This window comes from Bemisia tabaci, chromosome 2, assembly GCF_918797505.1.
Source record: "Bemisia tabaci chromosome 2, PGI_BMITA_v3".
In the NCBI taxonomy this organism is placed as follows: domain Eukaryota; kingdom Metazoa; phylum Arthropoda; class Insecta; order Hemiptera; family Aleyrodidae; genus Bemisia; species Bemisia tabaci.
The window spans coordinates 56,248,937-56,260,374 of record NC_092794.1 but is presented as its reverse complement, the minus strand read 5'-3'; the positions used below and the strand labels follow the sequence as shown (position 1 = coordinate 56,260,374).

The window sequence follows — 11,438 nt, the reverse complement described above, 5'->3', positions numbered from 1 at the left end:
GAAAATCCAGCGGCGCGAAAAGCAAGCGTTGGTGCTCTCTTTTGAGTTAGGAAAGGAAAATAGGTACCTGAAGTAATGCCAATTCATTCAGAATTGCAACAAGTTGCCTGATCGGGTGCATTATTTTACATCTTCCATAAGAGTATGCTTCAATTCCTGAAAGATTCAAACAAGCAAGCTAACTGATATAAATACCGGGAATTCCAAAGCTCAATTCCTTGAAGTTCCTGAAGTCATTGCAAGTTCATGCAGTGATGTTAAGATAGGACCCACAATACAGGGAATCATGAAGAAGTATATTCTTCAGTATATTCTCAAATGAAAAATAGATGGATACCTACAAATAAATGTAAAAAGAAAGTTTAAGATTCTCCATTAGTTTGTGAGGGTCAAGTATTGGTAGAAAAAGTTCTTTGAAAAAATCAAGTTGAAGTTTTGAACCTTTGAACTTTGAAGTTTGCAATGCTGTAACCACTTCATACTTTAACCCTAGAGACTTGAAAACTGTTCTGAATTTACCATGTGGTTTTGATGAGCCTGATGATCAGCCTATAGAATTTTTTTTTTTTTTTGGTCTTCGACCCTCTTCTTTTTTTTTTTAAAAAAAAAAAAACCCCAAAAAAACTGGGGTTCCAAGTTGCTTGTCTGAGATCTGTAACTTGGAACTTGTACTTCTTTTTCATAATAATTTCAAATTAAAATTAGGGAGCCTTGCTTGGAACACTATTTTAGGTTTTAAAAAAATGGAATAAAAAAGTTGAAGAAAAGAAGAAAATAAAAATGAGTTGGCTGATGAAAAAATGAGGTATGACCTAAGTTTGCGATGTCGCAGACTTAGATGCGTCATCCCCAAATTTAGTTATTGATTATTCAATCTGCTAATGATTTTTACCGGATGATCTTGAAAAAAGATCATATATTCTTTTCCTTTCGATAGGTATTGATCCCTGACTGAACTAGGAAAATGAACTGGAGGAAACGCAATAAAAGAGAGAGAGTATTCATTGAAAGATAAACAATTTTTTACTCTGAAATATTAGATTAGGGCGGTTAATAAAATGAAATGAGCTTAAAATTAATTACAAAAGATTGGCATGATAAAAATATACAAAATAAAAATGCTTTCAATGCTTCGGTGTTAAGAAAATTAGATACATTAAGGAGGCCGTGTGATTAGTTTGAGGCCGACTCGACAGCAGGGGGTGCTGCATTTGAGCCCAAGGCCATTAAATTCATGTAGACCATTTGCTCTTTGTTGATTAAATGCGTTGTGTGGTTGACCAGCTTCATGAGTGAGTTGATATGACTGGCCCAGTCGTTCAAGATGTCTGTTGGATCTTTCATTGATGCAAAATTAACAATTCCAGCCGGCCGGTCTGTTTTGGCGGACACAGTTTTGTTGGTCACCATGTTGCTCAGGAACTCCTCTGTTTCCTACAAAATATTAAAATGTTTATTATTATGATCACTGAATAAAAATTGCAGCTAAAACTGTCACAGAGGATGAGAAATCTCTTTGAGTTTTCTCATAAAACTGCTTTCATACACTCACTTGCTGAGCACCTCCATTGGGCAGTTCTAGCAAAAGGGAGCTGACTGTTCTGAAAAACGGAGACTTGGCACATGAGTAGTTACCAGAACTCACCATCAGTAACACTCGGGCATTATTCCAGGCACTACCACATACTAAATAACGAAAACTTCTTGGAAATCTCAGAGAGAATTTAAAATATTCCCCTATGCAATTGTTCAATAAACTGCTTTTTATGCTAAACACATTTTTCAGAAACACTGATTTTGTATAATTTTTGATAGGTTTCAAGTGCGTTTCACAAGTGTTAGTATTTTATTTTATTAATGATTTTTTAAAGTGGCTGATTGCAATTGTGAACCTTCTAACATGAAATTATAAATAACTTTTTTTCTAGTTTTCTACTGAATTCAAACTTTTCTATGAATTTTCAGCTCAGTGTCATGACTTGTGTATTGGCTGATCTGTATCAAAGAATAAAATACAATAAAATAAGAGATTAGATAAATTAAAATTCCCTTGGTCCCTGTTCATTAATTAAGTTTTATTCTTGCGGATCACAAAGGAATGAACCTATCACTGCGTCTTGTCAGTGATTTGCTTTAATATGCAGCTCATTTTCCAGCTGACAGGGAGGAACTAATTGATGAAACATGGAAGTAAAATATTCACTTTATGACAACATAAATTTCCTCCTGACCAACTGAGCAAAAAAGTCCTTAAAATCATTCGAATTGATATGCTGACACTAAGGCTGACTAAGAGGCTGTTTATAAATTATGTAACTCTAAGTTTCGGATTTTTTTACCACTTTCCCCTTCATGACGCTTCTGTGATATATGCCTGTAACTCATAACACAAACAAAGAAAATAGCGTAACAGTCTCTCACCTTCTTCTCCCTGCCTAGAGTGTAATTTACATATTATATGAATGGCCCCTGAGAGGATTCTTCAGGAAAATAAATATGACATTCTGCCAACAATTCTAATCAAGTGAACCTTTTGTTCTTTCCTGAAAGCTGGTTCCTTTACATTGAGCACCATTCTTTGATTTTCCATTGGTTTTGTGCCACTAAATAGCGATTTTGGACCAACCTTTTCATGGTGATCGTTGAAAATTGTGCACAAACAAATTAAAGTCCTTACCTCGATAGAGAGATCCAGAAGCTCTGACATTCTTTTCAACGTAATTCTTGTGTAGTATTTTGCCATAATTCTTATGTTCTAAAAAGGGAACAGGATAAGAACATTATGTTTTGGCGATTAAGAATTAAAGACATTCGAAAGTAATGATCAATCTCAATTGTGAAGTAAATAACCTAACATGCTCATTTATTTATTGCCAAGTGTGAGAAATTCTACACTTTAAAACCTGCTTCGGCATCATTTACAACTTTTGAATCATTCACAATGGGAGGGTTATCAGAGATTAACTACTGAAAATTTCAAAGATGGCTCAAACAGAAGAAAAAGAAATTGAATTGATAGAATTAAAAAGGAGAATTGATTCTAAGAGAGAATGTACACAACCATTCTTCTTTCTCAAGACCTTTACAATTTTACTTACTTTAATTGGATTCTGAAAGATAGTTTACATTTGCTTTTACACTTTACCTCTTTATCAAAATACTATGACCTGACAAGTTCCTTGGTCATGAATGGCAGACTTGTACGGTTTTAACAATAAAAACTGAAACCCAATTTTTTCGGTCTTCTACTTTTCATTTTGCTTTTACAAAATATGAGGTACCACAAAAAGTGAGACTGGGACTTACATGTTCTGCTACACGAATTTTAAGGTCCTTCCAACGCTTTTGACCCTCTTCACTCGAATCAAAGACCGAGGTCGGTTTGGATTTAGCCGATCCATTCTTCAGCTCTTTTTCGTATTTTTCACAAAGGCTTGACCACTGTATCACTTCTGCTGTCATAAATAATCTCAGTAATTCTCTGTCAAACAGAAGAACAAGGCGGAGTTACATACTGCCATTGACGAATTCAGACACAGCTTCATCAGTTTTGTAAGTTTATACAACACTGCTGGAATTGAGGGAATTTTGTTTTCAAGGCTAAGCACATCAGTTAAGAATGAAGTTGAATGTTTCGTATAGTAAAAAAATCTCTTTTCCCTTTGTTCTTAATTGAATTAGTGAGTTCGAAAACACACCAACTCAGGTTTTTTTCGATTTTCACTTTTTTACGGTTTAGTAACACTTACGGATAGAAGCATCTGAACGCAAAAGGAAATTTCGAAATGGCGATCAGAAGTGCTCAAAATAGCGACGGGGAAAGGGCAAAATCGAAGTATTTCATTGAAAATACCAATTTTTAGCCATTTCAAGGGAAACGGGTGACCATCCGATTTTGCGGTTTTCTTTTTTTGGTTCAGTATACCTTGTACCAACAAGTTATATAAATATTCAAGAGTTATTCAGGTTGAAAAATATAAATTTTTCAGGGCAAACTATGAAAAATCAGTATCTGAAAGTCGGTGAGAATAAAAACACACCAACTCGGAGATTTTCGAACGCTTAATTCTCTGTCATCAAACATGGTGTATCCCTTTCAACTTGGTGCTTTACAAAGTCTTTAAGTACTTGTCCTTTGGCACCAAAAAGGTTTTTCTTAGACTGACTTCTTCGCCCGCTGTGCAGTTTTAGGTGTTTCCTGAACAATTTTGTTTTTTCCGAGTTGGTGTGTTTTCGAACTCACTGATTCAATTATCAGCCTGCTGGAATTTACCCAAATATTGAAATGATACATTAAGCCTAAGTGCTGCAATGATTTAACCTTTACTCTAGGAGTGAGAAGAATCATAGAGTGTAGAATTAATGGTCACTTTAGAGAATGCATCTAAAACTCAGGAAAACTTCTTCTTGTTTGCCTTTTTTCAACAATGTGCATAGTTCTAAGTCTGCAAGAAAATTTACGATGCAACAGCAGAATGGGGGGGGGGGGGGGGGGGGCACAAGCAAATAAAACATTGAAAAGAGCTCATCATTAGACCTATTACACACAACATTCCAGATACTAAAAATTAATTTAAAAAGTTGACAACAATAAGTGGGGTAAGTGTGAATGAAAAAATCGATTCCATGCTGAATTACTTTGCTGGATTCAATCATAATGACTCACTTGTGTAATGGAATTTGATCCAAAATCTTTTCTTCCATGACACGATGGGTGAGATCAGCTTGTTCATTGCTGTACGGCGCTAGGATGAGATAAAGAACAACGTTTTGAAGGGTTGCTTGACTTTCTTCTGCATTGTCTTGGATGCATTTTGTATTTAAAATAGCACGGTAATGTTTGCACGTGTTTAAATATGAGCCTTCATGCCTCTCCAACTGAATCATGATTCTAGAAAAAACAGAATGAAAAACAAGAGAAGTCAGCAAGGTCAACTTTTAAGATTGATGAATGTGACAGTTTATTAATTCTTCTGAAAAATAAAAATGAAACAATTCTTCAGTTCGGAATGAGTCTGGTAAGCTATTCTTACAGCAGTATTAGGTTAACTGAGCTTAGGCATAGTATTTTACCAATATCCTAGTTGCCGGAACTGTAATTATCATATGGAGAACTGGCCTAAGTTGAATATGCAGAGCCTTTTATTTTGAACTGAGTTGATACGCCAAATGCTGCGCGTCCATCATATTTCCTGGCTGGCACAAGACAAGGAATAAGGAGCTCACTCCCCTGATCACCTACATTTTCCCCTTTAATACAGTGTGTAAAACTACCCCAAAACACACTTTTCAGGCCCCATTTTTTTGAGATTGACACATAGAAAGTTTCCTTTTAAAAACATATTTTACTCAGGAGATTGCCGGGAACATCATATCAAAAAATCTCTAAATTTAGCCTGTGCCAAATATTCTGCTACAATGTTTGTAGTCCTCTGCGTTTTATATAATGAAAATTGTTCACACTGCAATTTTCCTCAGCAAAGCAGTTGGGCAAATCATTCCCAATTCCATTGAAATCTTCTTCCTAGATTTGGTGTTGTGTCTTGAGTGAATAAATTTATTGCAGACACTGTTCTAAACTAAGGCACTATCCCGAAGGTTTGAAAGTAGAGACATCATCAATAATTCTCAAAGAGATTGTTAACATTGAGAGAACCTTGTGTTAGACACACACACACACGAAAAAGAAATTCTAAGTCCAGATGTGTTTATCTATGCAGATAGACATATTTGAGTAATTAAAGTTTTAAACACAAGTCACTTCTTAAACATACAGAGCCAGAGGGCAAATGTCTTCCGGCCATACATCATTCAAAACAAAAAATGGGAGAAAAAAATGAGACTTCATTTTGGTCGGATGATTATTAAAAAGAAAACATTATTTTCATTTTAATTTAATCAGGAAAGGAAATTTAGTTCTTCCAAAATAGTTTTAGAGGGGTGCAAAGTTGCAAAAGCAGACTGAATACTTGACTGGATTCTAACTTTAGCGAGAGATATACCAATGGCAAGTCTTGGGGCTGGATCTTTTTCAACAATGATCCAAATGTTTGCTCCAAAAGTGATTTTTGTAATTTTAAATCTTTAGATGCATCCACAGCCATGCCAATTTTTAGAGCTCAGCTTTACAGCAGGCCACAGATTTTGAAACGTTTGATCATTGCAATGAGCTATTTCTGGACTATCATTCAAACTAAAAGTTACTCCTACTGTCCTAGAGACTGTTGTCTTAGCCAGAAAACGAGTTTGTTTAGTAATGTTTAATTCCTGCATTTCTGAAAACTAGAGAGTGCTCAGAGATAACAGGAATTTTTCCAGATTTTTTAAATGCTATTAACCCATGAAAAAAACCTTGAAGTTGCGTATTTTGAGCTCCTTTATAAAGAAATATCCACAGGTCACTAATAATGGCTGCGAGCGCCTGTCAGAGAATAACCACACTCGTTGAGTTACCCACTGCAGCGTCCTATGGTCTGCACGCGATGACCCATAGTCCATAAGCAAGCTATGAGACGCTTCGGAGTCAACGATTGTGGCCATTCTTTAATGGGCGGCAGCCATTTTTAGTTACCCACCAACGAGCATTAAAATGGGAGCTCAAAATACGCAACTTTGAGCTCGTTTTTCATGTGTTAATATTGTTCGAAAAAATCTGGAAAAATTCCTGTGGACTCTGTGCACTCTCTAGTTTTCAGAAATGCAGGAACCGAACATTACTAAACAATTTCATTGTCTCTTATTGGCATTGTTTTTCATGCCAGAATTATTTTCCACTTGAACCCACAGCAAACAATCTTTCAAAAAAGTCTTGACCTTGGACCCCTACATTTCACCCTTGAAAATATTCTGGCTATGCCTCAGCTTTGATTTAAAATAAATATATCAATTAAAAAACTTGAAACAGATTTGACTCACCTGTAATACTTTAGTTTAAGCTCTGAGGTTGATTCATCTTCGAAAAATTTAGTGTTTATTTTCTTGGAAATGATTTGTGTGCGAATGTAGTCTCTTTTGGCTAAGCATAGCCTCATTTGCTCCAAAATTAATTCAACCTGCATTAGAAACCGCAAATTAGGATACTTACTTACATAATTACAGTGCATGAAATACATAAATAAATAAATATATTCATTCTTTAAAAGCAAATTAGAAACAGCGTCGCCAACAATATACTGAGCAATATTTTAGAGGGATGAGCCAAATGAGTTTGGATTGGAACAGACCCTTGAGGATCTCATCGCGATGCAACAGAATTAAATAGATCAGGAGATTTTTCTTTAGGCAAACTTTAATAGGCTCTTGCATATAAATGAATTGGGGTGTAACTATGCTGACCCTAATTTTAACATAAGAATCTCCCTAAAACCTTTAAATTTTTTCACCTATGTTATTCAATTTATTCAGTTTGCATATTGTCTCTGTCCCCTTTAATCAAATAATAGCAACCAGAAAGACAGCAGTCCGCCATTTATGCTCCGATTCTTGAAGTCCCCGCGACCCCCGCTCAGCCTACCTTGCAAGGAAAAAGAGCGAAGTCCGGCCGCTCTTACCCTACGTCTCTCTGCCGTTTCAAATTTCGCAGGGAAAAAAGAGCAAAATGCGCTTCGAAAAAGTGACTATACGCAATCTTACGGGAGGATCTGCCAGTTACCTTTCTGGTAGCTATTATTCTATGCTTTAATTTTTATCTTCCTCTGGTCTAAAGCTATTATCGATCAGTAACTTCAGACTGGCGATAATATTTTTACTCTGATATTTTAAATAGGTATTGTTAAAGCATGAAACATATCATTTTAAACCCATTCATGTTAAGTCAACAGCAACTTAGCGCCAACGATGAGCTCTGCAAGCTTGAAAAGCATTTATCAGGTTAGGCTGGAGGTACCTTCTAGATTGATTTAATGAATAGTGATAAATTAATGACCTTTTCTTTCTTTTCCATGGACCCATATGTTTCCACTTGGAGTTCTTGGATAATTGTAGCTGCTCCCTGTATGTCACCATCATCCTCTTTCATTTTTGCCAAGATATGTGTCAGCCTTGCCCGCTCAACTTCTACATAGATCTAAAATCAAACAAAAGGTAGAATTAGAAATGCAAGAGGCAACATATTCTCAGTTTTTTCACTACAGTATATGCAGAGTATTTTCAGCCTCGCTATAATGTAGATGTATTAAATGGACCGCGTTAAACAGAAAGGAACCAAGCCACATCAGCTATTGCCAAATTTAATCGGGCAATTTAATTTTATACATGAAAACGGTTGTGCGGATTTTTGTGCAAATTTCAGTGGCTTTTCTCCATAGTACAAAGCAAGTTCCTTAAAATTTTCAAAGTAATCCACACAAACGTTCTCTCGTAAAAAATTAAATTGTCCTGTTAAATTTGGCAATAGCCGATGTGGCTTGGTTCCTTTATGTTAAATGCGGTCCAAATCTGAGTCAAAAAGTTACGAGAAAATATAAAATTTACCTTTCCTTCTGTGACGGAACGGAGCGTGTCGATAAGTTTCGTCTTGATTTCCTTTGATGGGGTCTTATCGACATACTTGCAACACTCTTGCACCATCTTGGTGACAGCTTCTTTGATCTGACTTCTTCGCTTTGACAGCAAAATTATGTGTTCGTTGAGAGCATTCCAATTCTTAGCATTGTAACAGATCTCAACTACTGTAACAAGAACGCGCGATGTTGATGTCAGGTCAACATTAGTTCGTGTTTGTTTCTCCAGGGATAAAAGTGACTCTAGAGCCTCATACAAATTTCCTTCAGCTGCTGTTTTCTTTGCTGCCTCTAACTTTTCATCGAATGAGCTTATGTAGTCCACCTCCATCTTGACAACTTTGTCCTCTGCTGTTCCATTGACTTTGGCTGCCATCTTTCAGAGCCTGAAGCAAAGAGAAAAGTATTGAATCGTATGATTTTTTATTACCACTCCAAGTCTTCATTTTAAAAGAAGAAAAAAGGTAAAATTACAAATATTTGTAGAGGTGATTCCTGAGCCCAAGAAGAGAGCTGTTGAACTGAAAGTCTTCTGATAAGTTTTAAAGTCCATTTGTGGAGGGCGCAACTTGACTTTCGGTTTTTTTAAGTGTAGGTAATCAATTAACAAATTTTGATTCAACAAACGTTAAAATTAATACAAGCAAAGTTTGGAGTAATTTTATGAAGGATTCAATTCTTGTGTTACGATAAATTACTTGCTTGTTTTATTAGAGCTAAATGTAGAATGACTTTCAACATGTATCACACAAATTGAATGCTGAGCTTCATTGGATCATAAATATAGAACTCTGCTTCTGCAGTAACCATCCCTCTATGGAACAAAGTATAGTTTTTCTACACATGCGGTTGTATTCTGGTTAAAACGCTGCCATTCAATTAAGAAACTGTGACCTCTCAAAAATGCGATTGCCTAGGTTAAAAACATGTCTACTTTGATCAAAAGATATATTCTCTACTATTGAGAAACACACCTGCCTAATTTTACCCAATTGTATGCGATTCGTAAATTAAATGCCTACCCATTATCTTTATTAAAGCCCATTTTCAGACTCTCTCATCACCTATTTTTCATTCAGTAGATCATCATCTTCCACCTAATTCTTCTGGATTGAATTGCCATATTTCCGAGCCGCCCTCCCAGCGGCACCTTACCTTCGATATTCTCTTCGAACATTTTGTGGCACCCTAGGCTGCAGCCTCAATACATAGCCTGTGTATAAATCTCACCACGATCTGCGGTCAGTAAATATATATTTTAAACAAGTTGCAGTATCATCATTGGTGCTGATGAGTGTGTAAGTGGTTGTAATATTCAGGGCGTCTAGCAATTTTCAAATAAGAAATTCGCTGGCATTTCCCTGATTTCCCTGACAATAACGGCCAAAAAACCAGAAAGAAATTCAAAATTCCATGAAAGACAGAAAACATAATTCCCTGACAAAAAAGAAAAAATTCCTAATTTTTTGACACGTTGGAATCGATTAGATGTGAGTAAGAATTTTTTTCATGTTTAAGGAATATAATGTAATAAATAGAGCAAAAAATATGATGCCTAAATACATGCAAGATATTATTGCCTCATTTTTAAAGCTTAAAAGACATCAGCAGAAATTCGGGTAGAAAGACTTAAGTTCACAAAACATTCTCTGGAAAATTTGTGTTTATCGATTTCCCTGAAACGAAAATCGCTTACAAAGTAAAATTCCCTGACATGCCGAATTTTCGCAGATTCCCTGACACCCAAAAATATTCCCTGACATTTCACAGATCTCCCGGTCGCTAGACACCCTGAATATTGATAAGGATTTGAGGGGATGGATACTGGAACTAAGTGATATTCCAATTAAGAGTCGCCAGTTTGCCCGAAAACACAGCTCCACTAATGGAAGTAGGTTTGTGTATCACCACTTTCAACATTAGATAAATTACTGAGAAAATTTTCATTTTATACACATGAAACGGAAGAAATGCTGATTCAAACAGCTTCAGAGCTTGGTGCACTTCATTAACTCCAGATAACTAATACTGGGACTGAAATGGGAGAATATGACAGGTGGAGGATGTAGCTCCCTTCTACCGCAAGTGAATACACTGACTTTAGGGCAGTGTTCCAGGGTGCTCCGTGTGCGAGATCCGTACGCTCTACCGCTCTCTGTGCTGCTATCGGCTGAGCATCATTCTGTGAAGTCACGCGTGCGGATATTTTAAGATAGGGAAGCGTTTTCCCATGAGGTTTTGGTCCGTACGCGGTCCGTGTCAATATAGGGAATGTCCGCGCGGTACGGATAAAGCCGTACGCTTGGGATCGCTGCTTTAGGGGTACAACAGAACTTGGACTCCACTAGGTAGAGGGGTAAGAATCTGAACTGCTAAGGTTAAAATTGTCGAAGAATTGTACTCTTTACGGTAGTGCAGTGATTCAAAGATTATAGGTGTTTATGATATGTGCCAAGTTCCTAGATAATCTTGTCAAGGATCTGATGGCAAGAGCACACTTCCTTGAAGGTTGGGGATGTTTATCCCAACGAAGTTATGTCAAATGTTGCACAAAGCGCATGAAAACCAACAAAACTAGAATATAGAAAATTTCTGTGCGACCGGGCTGATCGAGCTAGGCATAAAATCAAAAGATTGCTGCGAATAATTTACCTGTTTGACAAGGCCAAAAAGTAGGAGTTGAAGAAAAAGCCACTAATTCAAAGAGATTAAGCAAATTGGTGAACCTCTTTCCAAGACAAGAGATACTGAAAGTATTCGTTTGTAGCACAATGCCTAGTAACTTAACTTATCAATCCCTAATTCCCTAACCTAACAATGAAGGAGGCAGAACTTTGCATGACTCAGCTTTCAGAAGGAAAGTGTGTTTTATGTTCAACACCATTCCCTGCTGGTTGAATGTTGTCATATTTGATGACGTTCTAGGTTACACGAGAT

The 11,438-nt window shown here is 36.5% G+C and overlaps 1 protein-coding gene across 1 annotated transcript; it reads right to left on the bottom strand.

Annotated features, from left to right (window-relative positions):
- Window positions 1-1,000: 1,000 nt before the first annotated feature.
- Window positions 1,001-11,309, bottom strand: Rpn5 (regulatory particle non-ATPase 5). Its single transcript, XM_019047320.2, has 8 exons — window positions 11,154-11,309; window positions 8,473-8,887; window positions 7,925-8,065; window positions 6,916-7,052; window positions 4,667-4,891; window positions 3,307-3,481; window positions 2,678-2,755; window positions 1,001-1,434 (listed from the first exon to the last, which is right to left on the bottom strand). The coding sequence occupies exons 2-8, from the start codon at window positions 8,875-8,877 to the stop codon at window positions 1,174-1,176; spliced, it is 1,422 nt and encodes a 473-aa protein (XP_018902865.2). The 5' UTR covers window positions 8,878-8,887; window positions 11,154-11,309; the 3' UTR covers window positions 1,001-1,173.
- Window positions 11,310-11,438: the final 129 nt, after the last annotated feature.